We start from the raw sequence: 18659 nt of genomic DNA, 5'->3' as shown, positions 1-18659 counted from the left end.
TTCTAACTGTTCCCTGGATCTTGCCCTTATCAGGAGATCGTCCAAGTAAGGGATAATTAAAATGCCTTTTCTTCGTAGAAGAATCATCATTTCGGCCATTACCTTGGTAAAGACCCGAGGTGCCGTGGACAATCCAAACGGCAGCGTCTGAAACTGATAATGACAGTTTTGTACTACAAACCTGAGGTACCCTTGGTGAGAAGGGTATATTGGGACGTGGAGATAAGCATCTTTGATGTCCAGAGACACCATATAGTCCCCTTCTTCCAGGTTCGCTATCACTGCTCTGAGTGACTCCATCTTGAATTTGAACCTTTTTATGTAAGTGTTCAAGGATTTCAGATTTAAAATTGGTCTCACCGAGCCGTCCGGCTTCGGTACCACAAACAGCGTGGAATAATACCCCTTTCCTTGTTGCAGGAGGGGTACCTTGATTATCACCTGCTGGGAATACAGCTTGTGAATGGCTTCCAAAACTGCCTCCCTGTCGGAGGGAGACTTTGGTAAAGCAGACTTCAGGAACCGACGAGGGGGAAACGCCTCGAATTCCAGTTTGTACCCCTGCGATACTACCTGTAGAATCCAGGGATCCACTTGCGAGTGAGCCCACTGCGCGTTGAAATTCTTGAGACGGGCCCCCACCATATCTGAGTCTGCTTGTAAAGCCCCAGCGTCATGCTGAAGACTTGGCAGAAGCAGGGGAGGGCTTCTGCTCCTGGGAAGCGGCTGCATGGTGCAGTCTTTTTCCTCTTCCTCTGCCCCGGGGCAGAAAGGAGTGGCCTTTTGCTCGCTTGTACTTATGGGAACGAAAGGACTGAGTTTGAAAAGACGGTGTCTTTTTCTGCTGATGTGAAGTGACCTGGGGTAAAAAGGTGGATTTTCCAGCCGTTGCCGTGGCCACCAGGTCCGATAGACCAGCCCCAAATAACTCCTCCCCTTTATACGGCAATACTTCCATGTGCCGTTTGGAATCCGCATCCCCTGACCACTGTCGCGTCCATAACGCTCTTCTGGCAGAGATGGACATAGCACTTACTCTTGATGCCAGGGTGCAAATATCCCTCTGTGCATCACGCATATATAGTAATGCATCCTTTAAATGTTCTATAGTTAACAAAATATTGTCCCTATCCAGGGTATCAATATTCTCAGTCAGGGAATCCGACCATGCGACTCCAGCACTGCACATCCAGGCTGAGGCGATTGCTGGTCGCAGTATAACACCAGTATGTGTGTATATACTTTTTAGGATATTTTCCAGCCTTCTATCAGCTGGTTCTTTGAGGGTGGCCGTATCAGGAGACGGTAACGCTACTTGTTTAGATAAACGTGTGAGCGCCTTATCTACCCTAGGGGGTGTTTCCCAACGCGCCCTAACCTCTGGCGGGAAGGGGTATAATGCTAATAATTTTTTAGAAATTAGCTGTTTTTTATCGGGGGAAACCCACGCTTTATCACACACCTCATTTATTTCCTCTGACTCAGGAAAAACTATTGGTAGTTTTTTCACACCCCACATAATACCCTTCTTTGTGGTACTTGTAGTGTCAGAAAGGTTCAATGCCTCTTTCATTGCCGTGATCATGTAACGTGTGGCCCTACTGGACATTACGTTTGTCTCGTCACCGTCGACACTAGACTCAGTATCTGTGTCAGGGTCTGTGTCGACCCACTGAGGTAACGGGCGTTTTAGCGCCCCTGACGGTGTCTGAGACGCCTGGACAGGCACTAATTGATTTGCCGGCTGTCTCATGTCGTCAACAGTTTTTTGCAAATTGCTGACATTATCACTTAATTGTTTAAATACAATCATCCAGTCAGGTGTCGACTCCCTAGGGGGTGACATCACCAACACAGGCAACTGCTCCGCCTCCACATCATTTTCCTCCTCATACATGTCGACACACGCGTACCGACACACAGCACACACACCGGGAATGCTCTGATAGAGGACAGGACCCCACTTAGCCCTTTGGAGAGACAGAGGGAGAGTCTGCCAGCACACACCCAGCGCTATATATATATATATATATATATATATATATATATATATATATATATATATATATATATATATATATATATATATATATATATATACAGGGATAACCTTATATAAGTGTTATTCCCTTATAGCTGCTGTTATTATCGTTATTTGCTGCCAAAAATGCCCCCCCTTCTCTTTTTTACCCTGATTCTGAAGCAGGACTGCAGGGGAGAGTCAGGGAGCCGTCCTTCCAGCGGAGCTGTGAGGGAAAATGGCGCTTGTGTGCTGAGGAGATAGGCTCCGCCCCTTCACGACGTCCTTATCTCCCGCTTTTTTGTGTAAAAATGGCAGGGGTTAAAATACATCCATATAGCCCAGGAGCTATATGTGATGTATTCTTTTTGCCACCTAAGGTATATACTGTTATATTGCGTCTCAGGGCGCTCCCCCCCAGCGCCCTGCACCCTCAGTGACCGGAGTGTGAAGTGTGCTGAGAGCAATGGCGCACAGCTGCAGTGCTGTGCGCTACCTTAGTCTGAAGACAGGATGTCTTCTGCCGCCGATTTCACCGGACCTCTTCGTCTCTTCTGGCTCTGTAAGGGGGACGGCGGCGCGGCTCCGGTGACCCATCCAGGCTGAACCTGTGATCGTCCCTCTGGAGCTAATGTCCAGTAGCCTAAGAAACCCGATCCACTCTGCACTCAGGTGAGTCCGTTTCTTCTCCCCTTAGTCCCACGATGCAGTGAGCCTGTTGCCAGCAGGACTCACTGAAAATAAAAAAACCTAAACTAAACTTTTATTCTAAGCAGCTCAGGAGAGCCACCTAGATTGCACCCTTCTCGGCCGGGCACAAAAATCTAACTGAGGCTTGGAGGAGGGTCATAGGGGGAGGAGCCAGTTCACACCACCTGATCCTTAAGCTTTTATTTTGTGCCCTGTCTCCTGCGGAGCCGCTATTCCCCATGGTCCTTACGGAGTCCCAGCATCCACTAGGACGTCAGAGAAATATTATGACACAATGTAAATAATTACTTTTTTGGCAGTAATTAGAGCTACAGATAAACATTTACTAATGGTTTCTGAAGCCACTGTTCATATGGTTCTCAATTAGTTTCCATACTAGATTATGTATAACATTAAATACTGCATAGTCAAAACACTCAAAAATTCAAAATATTACAATAATTTTAGTCAAATTCTGCACATAACCTAAACATACAAGCCTGAATAGTGTAGGAGTGAAGTTTCATCACGTTCCCGTCACCCGGCCCTATAGCCCAGCATGCTAATATGGACGAGATTGTCCATATTGGCTTGCATGTATAAATAAGCCAGCACCAACGATGAACGAGCGCGGGGCCGTGCATCGTTCATGCATACACACTGAGTGATATGAACGATATCTCGTTCATTAATGAACAAGATCGTTCATATCGCTCAGTGTAATCGGCCAGTGTGTACGGCCCTTAACACAATGCCAGCACCAAACACGGAATCTGGAATAACTATCAGCACTCAAAGTACCTGACGCATTTCTCCACCTTCTCTGTTCAGTAGTTTATCAAAGGAAGCGACTCCCCATCCTACATGACACAATCCTTCAGTGCACATGCAAATCAATGGCTATGGAGTCTATGTACTAAACCTTGGAGAGATATAAACTGGATGGAGATAAAGTACCAGCCAATCAGCTCGTAACTGCTATGTTACAGGCTGTGTAAGGTTGGTACTTAATCTCTGAACACTTCATCTCTTCCCAAGGCTTAGTATATATGGGGTCTATGTTCTGGTATCCATTTTTATAACTGATTAAACACATGTATGTGCATTCAAGCACATGTATGGGTGTGTGCCTCAATGCATAGGTTGTATTTTGAATCTGGTGGAGGTGAGCATAATGCTCTCCATTATCTTCCCTTTCTCATACAGCTGCACAGTGCAATGTACAGTACCTGGCTAGCCTCAATTTGCATCAGAATGAGTAATCTGAAACCAAAAATTGAGCATGTAAGACTGGTAAATGTCACCTGAATATATCTTCCCGTGTTTCAAAGCACCTTATGGACTGTACTATTAGAACACAGTTAAATCCTTTCCTTTCCCATATAACATACATTTCAGAGCCATGATATCGTTACTTCTCATATGACAAGGTTTATAAAGAGGTCAGAAATTACCTACCACTCAGGGCTCTATCCAGAATTCGAATGGCAATGGTCATCAGAGTCCAGCACTTACTGCATATATCTGCAGAACTGCAACACCAAACACAGTTGCTCAGACACTGACCATAGCATACAAGTCAGAGAAACAATTACATATTGTAGGACACAGATCTGCATGAGTGAATTATTTGTGCAAAATCAGGTGTTCAAAGGTGCTCATCCATACCCTGAAAGCACAGCCGATTTGTAGAATGCCTAATTGTAAGACTGAAAATAAAGGTAATTTTATGTTCACCAATCACTGCATCATATGAATATCTATTAATATTTTCTGTAAAATTGCTTCTATTTCTATGTACAGTATTAATTCAACAGAAACAATCCACAGCATATACTACATTTTGAATGAACCTAGCAGTTGCATATGGGAAACAAAAAATAGGATTTTGGTACTTACCAGGTAAATCCTTTTCTTTGAATCCATAGGGTGCACTGGAGTACTCTTGGGATATGGACGGCCTCCATAGGAACAGGGCACTGAATATTTAAATTTAGAACACTCCACCCCTCCATACCCCAGAGTACCTCAGTGTTTTTTACTGAGCCGAACAGGAGCTATAGAGAGGTTGACAATGGAGTATTACATATAACATAACGGACAACGATGAAGTTGACACATAACGTTACTGACAACTAAACAGTTGACACCATAACCAGCACTTGATAATTTGAACCAGTCGGTGAGAGTGTGTTACCATAAGATCCCCTGAACTTACCACAAACCAGGTAAAACTGCTCTGGGTGGGCGTCCAGTGCCCGCTATGGATTCAAAGAAAAGGATTTACCTGGTAAGTACCAAAATCCTATTTTCTTTTTCATCCACTAGGGGTCACTGGAGTACTCTTGGGACGTACCAAAGCATCCCCCGTGGGCGGGAGAGCTGTTTGGCACCTGTAACACTAGGCGGCCAAAGCTAGATGCTGATGCCGCAAACGTATCAAACTTGTAAAAGCGCACAAACGTGTGCACTGAAGACCATGTAGCCGCACTGCAAAGCTGCGTTGTAGAAGCTCCACGACCAGCTGCCCATGAAGTTCCCGCAGAATGTGTGGAATGAGCTGTTACTGATGTAGGCGGCTGTAACCTAGCATTAAGGTAAGCCTGACGTATGGTCAGTTTTATCCATCTGGATAAGGTCTGCTTAGAAGCTGGCCAACCAATCTTGGCAGCATCAGAGAGAACAAACAACGTATCCGTCTTACGAACTGTAGACGTTCGGGATACATAAACGCGTAAAGCGCGTACCACATCCAGAGTTCCAGAATGTGCTGTTAACACAGGAACTACTATTGGTTGATTGATGTGAAAAGATGACACTACCTTTGGTAAGAAAGCGGGATTCGTCCGAAGTTCCGCTCTGTCATCATGAAACACCAAATACGGTGGCTTGCAGGACAAGGCACCCAAATCTGTAACACGCCTTGCCGAAGCGAAGGCTAGAAGAAAAAATAAGATTTTACTCACCGGTAAATCTATTTCTCGTAGTCCGTAGTGGATGCTGGGGACTCCGTAAGGACCATGGGGAATAGACGGGCTCCGCAGGAGACTGGGCACTCTAAGAAAGATTTAGTACTACTGGTGTGCACTGGCTTCTCCCTCTATGCCCCTCCTCCAGACCTCAGTTAAGGAAACTGTGCCTGGAAGAGCTGACATTACAAGGAAAATAAGAATTTACTTACCGATAATTCTATTTCTCGGAGTCCGTAGTGGATGCTGGGGTTCCTGAAAGGACCATGGGGGAATAGCGGCTCCGCAGGAGACAGGGCACAAAAAAGTAAAGCTTTTACCAGATCAGGTGGTGTGCACTGGCTCCTCCCCCTATGACCCTCCTCCAGACTCCAGTTAGGTACTGTGCCCGGACGAGCGTACACAATAAGGGAGGCAATTTGAATCCCGGGTAAGACTCATACCAGCCACACCAATCACACCGTACAACTTGTGATCTAAACCCAGTTAACAGTATGATAACAGAAAGAGCCTCTTAAAGATGGCTCCTTAACAATATAACCCGAATTTGTTAACAATAACTATGTACAGTATTGCAGATAATCCGCACTTGGGATGGGCGCCCAGCATCCACTACGGACTCCGAGAAATAGAATTATCGGTAAGTAAATTCTTATTTTCTCTATCGTCCTAAGTGGATGCTGGGGTTCCTGAAAGGACCATGGGGATTATACCAAAGCTCCCAAACGGGCGGGAGAGTGCGGATGACTCTGCAGCACCGAATGAGAGAATTCCAAGTCCTCTTTTGCCAGGGTATCAAATTTGTAGAATTTTACAAACGTGTTTTCCCCCGACCACGTAGCTGCTCGGCAGAATTGTAATGCCGAGACCCCTCGGGCAGCCGCCCAAGATGAGCCCACCTTCCTTGTGGAATGGGCCTTAACAGATTTAGGCTGTGGCAGGCCTGCCACAGAATGAGCTAGTTGAATTGTGTTACAAATCCAACGAGCAATCGTCTGCTTAGAAGCAGGGGCACCCAACTTGTTGGGTGCATATAGTATCAACAGCGAGTCAGATTTTCTGACTTCAGCCGTCCTTGAAATGTATATTTTTAAGGCTCTGACAACGTCCAACAACTTGGAGTCCTCCAAGTCGCCAGTGGCCGCAGGCACCACAATAGGTTGGTTCAGGTGAAACGCTGATACCACCTTAGGGAGAAAATGCGGACGAGTCCCCAGTTCTGCCCTATCCGAATGGAAGATTAGATAAGGGCTTTTATAAGATAAAGCCGCCAATTCAGATACTTTCCTGGCGGAAGCCAGGGCCAGTAACATAGTCACTTTCCATGTGAGATATTTAAAATCCACCTTTTTCAATGGTTCAAACCAATGGGATTTGAGGAAATCTAAAACTACATTTAGATCCCACGGTGCCACCGGAGGCACCACAGGAGGCTGTATATGCAGTACTCCTTTAACAAAAGTCTGTACCTCAGGAACTGAGGCCAATTCTTTTTGGAAGAATATTGACAGGGCCGAAATTTGAACCTTAATAGATCTCAATTTGAGACCCATAGACAATCCTGATTGTAGGAAATGTAGGAAACGACCCAGTTGAAATTCCTCCGTCGGAACACTCCGATCCTCGCACCACGCGACATATTTTCGCCAAATGCGGTGATAATGTTTCGCGGTGACTTCCTTCCTTGCCTTAATCAAGGTAGGAATGACTTCTTCTGGAATGCCTTTCCCTTTTAGGATCTGGCGTTCAACCGCCATGCCGTCAAACGCAGCCGCGGTAAGTCTTGAAAGAGACAGGGACCCTGTTGTAGCAGGTCCCTTCTCAGAAGTAGAGGGCACGGGTCGTCCGTGACCAACTCTTGAAGTTCCGGGTACCAAGTCCTTCTTGGCCAATCCGGAGCCACTAGTATTGTTCTTACTCCTCTTCACCGTATAATCTTCAATACCTTTGGTATGAGAGGCAGAGGAGGAAACACATATACTGATTTGTACACCCAAGGTGTTACCAGTGCGTCCACAGCTATTGCCTGTGGATCTCTTGACCTGGCGCAATATTTGTCCAGTTTCTTGTTGAGGCGAGACGCCATCATGTCTACCATTGGTCTTTCCCAACAGTTTATTAGCATGTGGAAGACTTCTGGATGAAGACCCCCCTCTCCCGGGTGAATATCGTGTCCGCTGAGGAAGTCTGCTTCCCAGTTGTCCACGCCCGGGAAGAACACTGCTGACAGTGCTATTACGTGATTCTCCGCCCAGCGAAGAATCTTGGCAGCTTCTGCCATTGCACTCCTGCTTCTTGTGCCGCCCTGTCTGTTTACATGGGCGACCGCCGTGATGTTGTCCGACTGAATCAACACCGGTTTTCCTTGCAGGAGTGGTTCCGCCTGGCTTAGAGCATTTTAGATTGCTCTTAGTACCAGAATGTTTATGTGAAGAGACTTTTCCAGGTTCGTCCATACCCCCTGGAAGTTTCTTCCTTGTGTGACTGCTCCCCAACCTCTCAGGCTGGCGTCCGTGGTCACCAGGATCAAATCCTGTATGCCGAATCTGCGGCCCTCCAATAGATGAGCCTTTTGCAACCACCACAGAAGATATACCCTTGTCCTTGGCGACAGGGTTATTCGCAGGTGCATCTGAGGATGCGACCCTGACCATTTGTCCAACAGATCCCTTTGGAAAATTCTTGCATGGAATCTGCCGAATGGAATTGCTTCGTAAAAAGCCACCATTTTTCCCAGGACTCTTGTGCATTGATGTACAGACACCTTTCCTGGTTTTAGGAGGTTCCTGACAGGTCGGATAACTCCTTGGCTTTTTCCTCGGGAAGAAAAACCTTTTTCTGAACCGTGTCCAGAATCATCCCTAGGAACAGCAGACGTATCGTCGGAAAACAGCTGCGATTCTTGGAATATTTAGAATCCAGTCGTGCCGTCGAAGAACTACTTTAGATAGTGCTCTTCCGACCTCCAACTGTTCTCTGGAACTTGCCCTTTTTAGGTCGTGCAAGTAAGGGATAATTTAGATGCCTTTTTTCTTTGAAGAAACATCTTTTCGGCCATTACCTTGGTAAAAAGGCCCGGGGTGCCGTGGATAATTCAAAAGGCATCGTCTGAAACTGATATTGACAGTTCTGTACCACGAACCAGAGGTACCCTTGATGAGAAGGACAAAATTTGGACATGGAGGTAATCCTTGATGTCCAGGGACACCATATAGTCCCCTTTTTTTTTGGTTCGCTATCACTGCTCTGAGTGACTTTATCTCGATTTGAACCTTTTATGTAAGTGTTCAAAACATTTTAGATTTAGACTATGTGTCACCAAGCCGTCTGGCTTCAGTACCACAATATAGTGTGGAAAAATAATACCCTTTTCCTTGTCGTAGGAGGGGTACTTTGATTATCACCTGCTGGATATACAGCTTGTGAATTGTTTCCAATGCTGCCTCCCTGTCGGAGGGAGCCGTTGGTAAAGCAGACTTCAGGAACCTGCGAGGAGAAGATGTCTCGACTCTCCAATCTTTACCCCTGGGATAATACTCGTACGATCTAGGGGTCAACTTGCGAGTGATCCCACTGCGCCCTGAGACTCTTAAGACTACCCCCCCACCTTGAGTCCGCTTGCACGGCCCCAGCGTCATGCTGAGGACTTGGCAGACGCGGTGGAGGGCTTCTTTTCCTGGGAAAGGGCTGCCTGCTGCAGTCTACTTCCCTTACCTCTATGTCTGGGCAGATATGACTGGCCTTTTGCCTGCATGCCCTCATGGGAAGGAAAGATTGAGGCTGAAAAGACGGTGTCTTTTTTAGCTGAGATGTAACTTGGGGTAAAAAAGGTTGGATTTCCCAGCTGTTGCTGTGGTCCCCAGGTCCGATGGACCGACCCCCAAATAACTCCTTCCCTTTATACAGCAATACTTCCATCTGCCGTATGGGATCTGTATCACCTGACCACTGTCGTGTCCCTGACATCTTCTGGGAGATATGGACAACGCACTTATCTTGATGCCAGAGAGCAAATATCCCTCTGTGCATCTCACATACATATATATAGAATGCATCCTATTAAATGCTCTACATGAATAAAATATTTTCAGTCAGGGAATCCGACCAAGCCAACCCAGCACTGCATCTCCAGGCTGATGGCGATCGCTGGTCGCAGTATAACCACCGTATGTGTGTATATACTTTTTAGGATATTTTTCCAGCTTCCTATCAGCTGGCTCCTTGAGGGCGGCCGTATCTGGAGACGGTAACGCCACTTGATAAGCGTGTGAGCGCCTTATCACCCTAAGGGGTGTTTCCCAACGTACCCTAATTTCTGGCGGGAAAGGGTATAACGCCAATATTTGCTATCGGGGTAACCCTACGCATCATCACACACTTCATTTTATTTTATCTGATTCAGGAAAAACTACAGGTAGTTTTTTCACTCCCACATAATACCCTTTCTTGTGGTACTTGTAGTATCAGAAACACGTAACACCTCCTTCATTGCCCTTAACGTGTGGCCCTAATGAGAAATACGTTTGTTTATTCACCGTCGACACTGTATTCAGTGTCCGTGTCTGTGTCTGTGTCGACCGACTGAGGTAAATGTTTTAAAACCCCTGACGGTGTTTCTGAGACGCCTGGACCGGTCCTAATAGATTGTCGGCCGTCTCATGTCGTCAACCGACCTTGCAGCGTGTTGACATTCTCACGTAATTCTCTAAATAAGCCATCCATTCCGGTGTCGACTCCCTAGAGAGTGACATCACCATTACAGGCAATTTCTCCGCCTCCTCACCAACATCGTCCTCATACATGTCGACACACACGTACCGACACACAGCACACACACCGGGAATGCTCTGACAGAGGACAGGACCCACTAGCCCTTTGGGGAGACAGAGGGAGAGTCTGCCAGCACACACCAAAAACGCTATAATTTTATAGGGACAACCTTATATAAGTGTTTCTCCCTTATAGCATCTTTTATATATATACAATATCGCCAAAATCAGTGCCCCCCCTCTCTGTTTTAACCCTGTTTATGTAGTGCAGTGCAGGGGAGAGCCTGGGAGCCTTCTCTCCAGCTTTTCTGTGAGAGAAAATGGCGCTGTGTGCTGAGGAGATAGGCCCCGCCCCTTTTTCGGCGGGCTCGTCTCCCGCTATTTTTGAAGTTAGGCAGGGGTTAAATATCTCCATATAGCCTCTGTGGGCTATATGTGAGGTATTTTTTGCCTCTAATAAGGTTTTTATTTGCCTCTCAGAGCGCCCCCCCCAGCGCTCTGCACCCTCAGTGACTGTTGTGTGAAGTGTGCTGAGAGGAAAATGGCGCACAGCTGCAGTGCTGTGCGCTACCTTTATGAAGACTCAGGAGTCTTCAGCCGCCGATTTTGGACCTCTTCTCTCTTCAGCGTCTGCAAGGGGGCCGGCGGCGCGGCTCCGGTGACCATCCAGGCTGTACCTGTGATCGTCCCTCTGGAGCTAGTGTCCAGTAGCCAAGCAGCAAATCCACTCTGCACGCAGGTGAGTTCACTACTTCTCCCCTAAGTCCCTCGTTGCAGTGATCCTGTTGCCAGCAGGACTCACTGTAAAGTAAAAAACCTAAGCTAAACTTTCTCTAAGCAGCTCTTTAGGAGAGCCACCTAGATTGCACCCTTCTCGTTCGGGCACAAAATCTAACTGGAGTCTGGAGGAGGGTCATAGGGGGAGGAGCCAGTGCACACCACCTGATCTGGTAAAAGCTTTACTTTTTTGTGCCCTGTCTCCTGCGGAGCCGCTATTCCCCCATGGTCCTTTCAGGAACCCCAGCATCCACTTAGGACGATAGAGAAAGGATTTTGGAATCCAGGGTAAGACTCATACCAGCCACACCAATCACACCATATAACTTGTGATAACATACCCAGTCAACAGTATGAACAACAACAGAGCATCAGACAAACCTGATGCAACCATAACATAACCCTTATTTAAGCAATAACTATATACATGTATTGCAGAAGAAGTCCGCACTTGGGACGGGCGCCCAGCATCCACTACGGACTACGAGAAATAGATTTACCGGTGAGTAAAATCTTATTTTCTCTAACGTCCTAGTGCATGCTGGGGACTCCGTCAGGACCATGGGGATTATACCAAAGCTCCCAAACGGGCGGGAGAGTGCGGATGACTCTGCAGCACCGAATAAGCAAACACAAGGTCCTCCTCAGCCAGGGTATCAAACTTGTAGAACTTTGCAAAAGTGTTTGAACCCGACCAAGTAGCTGCTCGGCAAAGCTGTAATGCCGAGACCCCTCGGGCAGCCGCCCAAGAAGAGCCCACCTTCCTTGTGGAATGGGCTTTTACTGATTTTGGAGGCGGCAAGCCAGCCGCAGAATGAGCCTGCTGAATCGTGTTACAGATCCAGCGAGCAATAGTTTGCTTTGAAGCAGGAGCACCCAGCTTGATGGATGCATACAGCATAAACAGCGAGTCAGGTTTCCTGACTCCAGCCGATCTGGCTACATAAATCTTCAAAGCCCTGACTACATCTAGTAATTTGGAATCCTCCAAGTCACGAGTAGCCGCAGGCACCACAATAGGTTGGTTTACATGAAAAGATGACACCACCTTTGGCAGAAATTGCGGACGAGTCCGTAATTCTGCCCTGTCCATATGGAAAACCAGATAGGGGCTTTTACATGACAAAGCCGCCAATTTTTGACCACTTTCCACGTGAGATATTTTAACTCCACGGTCTTAAGCGGCTCAAACCAGTGAGATTTCAGGAAACTCAACACCACGTTAAGATCCAAAGGTGCCACTGGTGGCACCAAAAAGGGGCTGAATATGCAGCACACTCCCTTTACAAACGTCTGAACTTCAGGTAGAGAAGCTAGGTTTTGTATGAAAGAAAATGGATCGGGCCGAAATCTGGACCTTAATGGACCCCAATTCTAGGCCCAAAGTCACTCCCGACTGTAGGAAGTGAAGGAAACGGCCCAGCTGGACTTCCTCTGTAGAGGCATTCCTGGCCTCACACCCAGCAACATATTTTCGCCGTATACAGTGATAATGTTTAGCCGTCACGTCCTTCCTAGCCCTTATCAGCGTAGGAATAACCTCATCCGGAATCCCTCTTTTCTACTAGGATCCGGCGTCCAACCGCCATGCCGTCAAACGCAGCTGCGGTAAGTCTTGGAACATACAAGGTCCCTGCTGCAACAGATCCTGCCCTAGAGGCAGAGGCCATGGGTCCTCTGTGAGCATTTCTTGCAGCTCTGGATACCAAGTCCTTCTTGGCCAATCCGGAATAATGAGTATTGTTCTCACTCCTCTTTTCCTTATGATTCTCAGCACCTTGGGTAAGAGAGGAAAAGGAGGAAACACATAAACCGACTGGAACATCCACGGTGTCACCAGTGCGTCTACAGCTATCGCCTGAGAGTCCCTTGACCTGGCGCAATACCTCTGTAGCTTTTTGTTGAGGCGGGATGCCATCATGTCCACCAGTGGCAGTTCCCACCGACCTACAATCTGCGCGAAGACTTCTTGATGAAGTCCCCACTCTCCCGGGTGGAGGTCATGCCTGCTGAGGAAGTCTGCTTCCCAGTTGTCCACTCCCGGAATGAACACTACTGACAGTGCGCTTGCGTGATTCTCCGCCCAGCGAAGAATTCTGGTGGCTTCTACCATCACCACCCTGCTCCTTGTGCCGCCTTGGCGGTTTATATGAGCCACTGCGGTGATATTGTCTGACTGAATCAGAACCTGTTGGTCGCAAAGCAGGGTCTCCGCTTGACTTAGGGCGTTGTATATGGCCCTTAGTTCCAGGATATTGATGTGAAGGCAAGTCTCATGCCTTGACCACAGCCCTTGGAAATTTCTTCCCTGTGTGACTGCCCCCCACCCTCGGAGGCTTGCATCCGTGATCACCAGGACCCAGTCCTGAATGCCGAATCTGCGACCTTCGATACGGTGCGCACTCTGCAGTCACCACAGGAGAGACACCCTGGCTCTGGGGAATAGGGTGATTAACCGATGCATCTGAAGATGTGATCCGGACCACTTGTCCAGTAAGTCCCATTGGAAGGTCCTCGTATGGAACCTGCCGAAGGGAATGGCCTCATATGATGCCACCCTCCTTCCCAGGACTCGAGTGCAGTGATGCACTGACACCTGTTTTGGTTTTAATAGATTCCTGACCAGTGTCACGAGCTCCTGAGCACTCTCTATCGGGAGATAAACCCTTTTCTGGTCTGCGTCTAGGATCATGCCTAGGAGAGGCAGATGAGCTGTAAGAACCAACTGCGACTTTGGAATATATAGAATCCAGCCGTGTTGCCGTTACACTTCCAGAGAAAGTGATACGCTGTTCAGCAACTGCTCTCTTGATCTCGCTTTTATGAGGAGATCGTCCAAGTACGTGATAATAGGGACACCTTGCTTCCGCAGGAGCACCATCATTTCCACCATTACCTTGGTGAATATTCTCAAGGCCGTGGAGAGACCAAACGGCAACGTCTGAAATTGGTAATGACAATCCCGTACCGCAATTCTGAGGTACGCCTGATGAGGTGGATAAATGGGGACATGAAGGTATGCATCCTTTATGTCCCGAGTCACCATAAAATCTCCCCCTTTCAAGCTTACAATAACCGCTCTTAGCGATTCCATCTTGAACTTGAACCCTTTCAGGTTCAGGGATTTTAAATTCAATATGGGTCCGACCGAACCGTCTGGTTTTCGGGACTACAACATGGTCGAATAATAACCCCCTCCTTGTTGAGGGAGGGGAACCTTGACCACCACCTTGTTGAAGATACAATTTGTGAATTGCAGTTAACACTGTTTCCCTCTCGTGGGGGGAAGCCGGCCGGGCCGTCGGTGAGGGGGCATCTTCACAAAGTCCAGCTTGTATCCCTGAGACACAATATCTATTGCCCAGGGATCTAACAGGGAGTGAACCCACTTGTGGCTGAACTTACGAAGGCGTGCCCCCACCGGGCCTAGCTCCGCCTGTGGAGCCCCAGCGACATGCGGTGGATTTTTGTAGAGGCCAGGGAGGACTTCTGTTTTTGGGAACTAGCTGTGTTGTGCAGCTTCTTTTCTCTGCCCCCGCCTCTGGCAAGAAAGGACGCACCTCGGACTTTCTTGTTTCTTTATACGAAAGGCTGCATTTAATAACGTCGTGCTTTCCTAGGCTGTGCAGGAATATAAGGCAAAATATCAGAATTACCAGCTATAGCTGTGGAGACCAGGTCCGAGAACCCTTCTCCACACAATCCTCAGCCTTCCATATGCCTCTTAAATCGGCATCATCTGTCCATTGCATATTCTACAGGATACGTCAAGCAGAAATCGAAATAGCTTTGACTCTAGGACCCAGTATACCCATGTCTCTTTGGGCATGTTTTATATATAAACCCATCTCTTAAGACAGCATCTTTAATAATAAGAATTTACTTACCGATAATTCTATTTCTCATAGTCCGTAGTGGATGCTGGGGACTCCGTAAGGACCATGGGGAATAGCGGCTCCGCAGGAGACTGGGCACATCTAAAGAAAGCTTTAGGACTAACTTGTGTGCACTGGCTCCTCCCCCTATGACCCTCCTCCAAGCCTCAGTTAGGATACTGTGCCTGGACGAGCGTACACAATAAGGAAGGATTTTGAATCCCGGGTAAGACTCATACCAGCCACACCAATCACACCGTATAACTTGTGATCTGAACCCAGTTAACAGTATGATAACAGAGGAGCCTCTGAAAAGATGGCTCCCAACAATAATAACCCGATTTTTGTAACAATAACTATGTACAAGTATTGCAGACAATCCGCACTTGGGATGGGCGCCCAGCTTCCACTACGGACTATGAGAAATAGAATTATCGGTAAGTAAATTCTTATTTTCTCTAACGTCCTAAGTGGATGCTGGGGACTCCGTAAGGACCATGGGGATTATACCAAAGCTCCCAAACGGGCGGGAGAGTGCGGATGACTCTGCAGCACCGAATGAGAGAACTCCAGGTCCTCCTCAGCCAGGGTATCAAATTTGTAGAGTTTAGCAAACGTGTTTGCCCCTGACCAAGTAGCTGCTCGGCAAAGTTGTAAAGCCGAGACCCCTCGGGCAGCCGCCCAAGATGAGCCCACTTTCCTTGTGGAACGGGCTTTTACAGATTTTAGCTGTGGCAGGCCTGCCACAGAATGTGCAAGCTGAATTGTACTACAAATCCAACGAGCAATAGTCTGCTTAGAAGCAGGAGCACCCAGCATGTTGGGTGCATACAGGATAAACAGCGAGTCAGATTTCCTGACTCCAGCTGTCCTGGAAACATATTTTCAGGGCCCTGACAACATCCAGCAACTTGGATTCCTCCAAGTCCCTAGTAGCCGCAGGCACCACAATAGGTTGGTTCAGGTGAAAACGCTGGAACCACCTTAGGGAGAAACTGAGGACGAGTCCTCAATTCCGCCCTGTCCGAATGGAAAATCAGATAAGGGCTTTTACAGGATAAAGCCGCCAATTCTGACACGCGCCTGGCCCAGGCCAGGGCCAACAGCATGACCACTTTCCATGTGAGATATTTTAACTCCACAGATTTAAGTGGTTCAAACCAATGTGACTTTTGGAACCCAAACTACATTGAGATCCCAAATTGCCACTGGAGGCACAAAAGGAGGCTGTATATGCAGTACCCCTTTTACAAACGTCTAAACTTCAGGGACTGAAGCTAGTTCTTTTTTGGAAGAAAATTGACAGGGCCGAAATCTGAACCTTAATGGACCCCAATTTCAGGCCCATAGACACTCCTGTTTGCAGGAAATGTAGGAATCGACCCAGTTGAATTTCCTCCGTCGGGCCTTACTGGCCTCGCACCACGCAACATATTTTCGCCAATTGCGGTGATAATGTTTTTGCGGTTACATCCTTCCTGGCTTTTGATCAGGATAGGGATGACTTCATCCGGAATGCCTTTTTCCTTCAGGATCCGGTGTTCAACCGCCATGCCGTCAAACGCAGCCGCGGTAAGTCTTGGAACAGACAGGGTCCTTGCTGGAGCAGGTCCCTTCTTAGAGGTAGAGGCCACGGATCCTCCGTGAGCCTCTCTTGAAGTTCCGGTTACCAAGTCCTTCTTGGCCAATCCGGAGCCACGAATATAGTGCTTTCTCCTCTCCATCTTATCAATCTCAGTACCTTGGGTATGAGAGGCAGAGGAGGGAACACATACACTGACTGGTACACCCACGGTGTTACCAGAGCGTCTACAACTATTGCCTGAGGGTCTCTTGACCTGGCGCAATACCTGTCGAGTTTTTTAATCATGTGGACGACTTCTGGGTGAAGTCCCCACTCTCCCGGGTGGAGGTCGTGCTGAGGAAGTCTGCTTCCCAGTTGTCCACTCCCGGAATGAATACTGTTGACAGTGCTATCACATGATTTTCCGCCCAGCGAAGAATCCTTGCAGCTTCTGCCATTGCCCTCCTGCTTCTTGTGCCACCCTGTCTGTTTACGTGGGTGACTGCCATGATGCTGTCCGACTGGATCAACACCGGCTGACCTTGAAGCAGAGGTCTCGCTAAGCTTAGAGCATTGTAAATGGCCCTTAGCTTCAGGATATTTATGTGAAGTGATGTATCCAGGCTTGACCCTAAGCCCTGGATATTCCTTCCCTGTGTGACTGCTCCCCAGCCTCGCAGGCTGGCATCCGTGGTCACCAGGACCCAGTCCTGAATGCCGAATCTGCGGCCCTCTAGAAGATGAGCACTCTGCAACCACCACAGGATGGATACCCTTGTCCTTGGTGACAGGGTTATCCGCTGATGCATCAGAAAATGCGACCCGGACCATTTGTCCAGTAGGTTCCACTGGAAAGTTATTGCGTGGAATCTAACGAATGGGATTGCTTCGTAGGAAGCCACCATTTTTACCCAGAACCCTTGTGCATTGATGCACTGTGACTTGGTTCGGTTTTAGGAGGTTCCTGATTAGCTCGGATAACTCCCTGGCTTTCTCTTCCGGGAGAAACACCTTTTTTCTGGACTGTGTCCAGGATCATCCCTAGGAAACAGAAGACAAGTCGTCGGAACCAGCTGCGATTTTGGAATATTGAGAATCCAATCGTGCTGCCGCAACACTACCTGAGATAGTGCTACACCGACCTCCAACTGTTCCCTGGATCTTACCCTTATCAGGGAATCGTCCAAGTAAGGGATAACTAAAATTCCCTTCCTTCGAAGGGATATCATTTCGTCCATTACCTTGGTAAAGACCCGGGGTGCCGTGGACCATCCCTACGGCAGCGTCTGAACTGATAGTGACAGTTCTGTACCATAACCTGAGGTACCCTTGGTGAGAAGGGTAAATTTTGACATGAAGGTAAGCATCCTTGATGTCCCGAGACATCATGTAGTCCCCTTCTTCCAGGTTCGCAATCACTGCTCTGAGTGACTCAATCTTGAATTTGAACCTCTGTATGTAAGTGTTCAAAGATTTTAGAATCGGTCTCACCGAGCCGTCTGGCTTCGGTACCACAATAGTGTGGAATAATACCCCGTTCCCTGTTGCAGGAGGGGTACCTTGATTATCACCTGCTGGGAATACAGCTTGTGAATGGCTTCCAAAACTGCCTCCCTGTCAGAGGGAGACGTCGGTAAAGCCGACTTTTGGAAACGGCGAGGGGGAGACGTCTCGAATTCCAATATGTATCCCTGAGATATTACCTGAAGGATCCAGGGGTCTACTTGCGAGTGAGCCCACTGCGCACTGAAATTCATTGAGAACGGGCCCCCACCGTGCCTGAGCTTGTAAAGCCCTAGCGTCATACTGAGGGCTTGGCAGAGGCGGGAAAGGGTTTCTGTTCCTGGGAACTGGCTGATCTCTGCAGCCTTTTTCCTCTCCCTCTGTCACGAGCAGAAAAGAGGAACCTTTTGTCCGCTTGCCAACAAAGGACTGCGCCTGATAATACGGCGTCTTATTTTGAGAGGCGACCTGGGGTACAAACGTGGATTTCCC

At 47.9% G+C, this 18659-nt stretch overlaps 1 protein-coding gene across 2 annotated transcripts in view; it reads right to left on the bottom strand.

Annotated features, from left to right (window-relative positions):
• The window catches only part of PRIM1 (DNA primase subunit 1), a 220785-nt gene that overhangs the window by 161260 nt on the left and 40866 nt on the right, over positions 1-18659 (bottom strand). For both annotated transcript variants that reach the window (XM_063952487.1, XM_063952486.1), the window contains exon 4: positions 4169-4242. In XM_063952487.1, coding sequence (XP_063808557.1) covers positions 4169-4242 — 74 coding nt within the window. The remainder of the gene's footprint in view (positions 1-4168; positions 4243-18659) is intronic.

Source organism: Pseudophryne corroboree, chromosome 2 (genome assembly GCF_028390025.1).
Source record: "Pseudophryne corroboree isolate aPseCor3 chromosome 2, aPseCor3.hap2, whole genome shotgun sequence".
Classification (NCBI taxonomy): domain Eukaryota; kingdom Metazoa; phylum Chordata; class Amphibia; order Anura; family Myobatrachidae; genus Pseudophryne; species Pseudophryne corroboree.
This window is presented reverse-complemented; position numbering and strand designations above follow the sequence as displayed.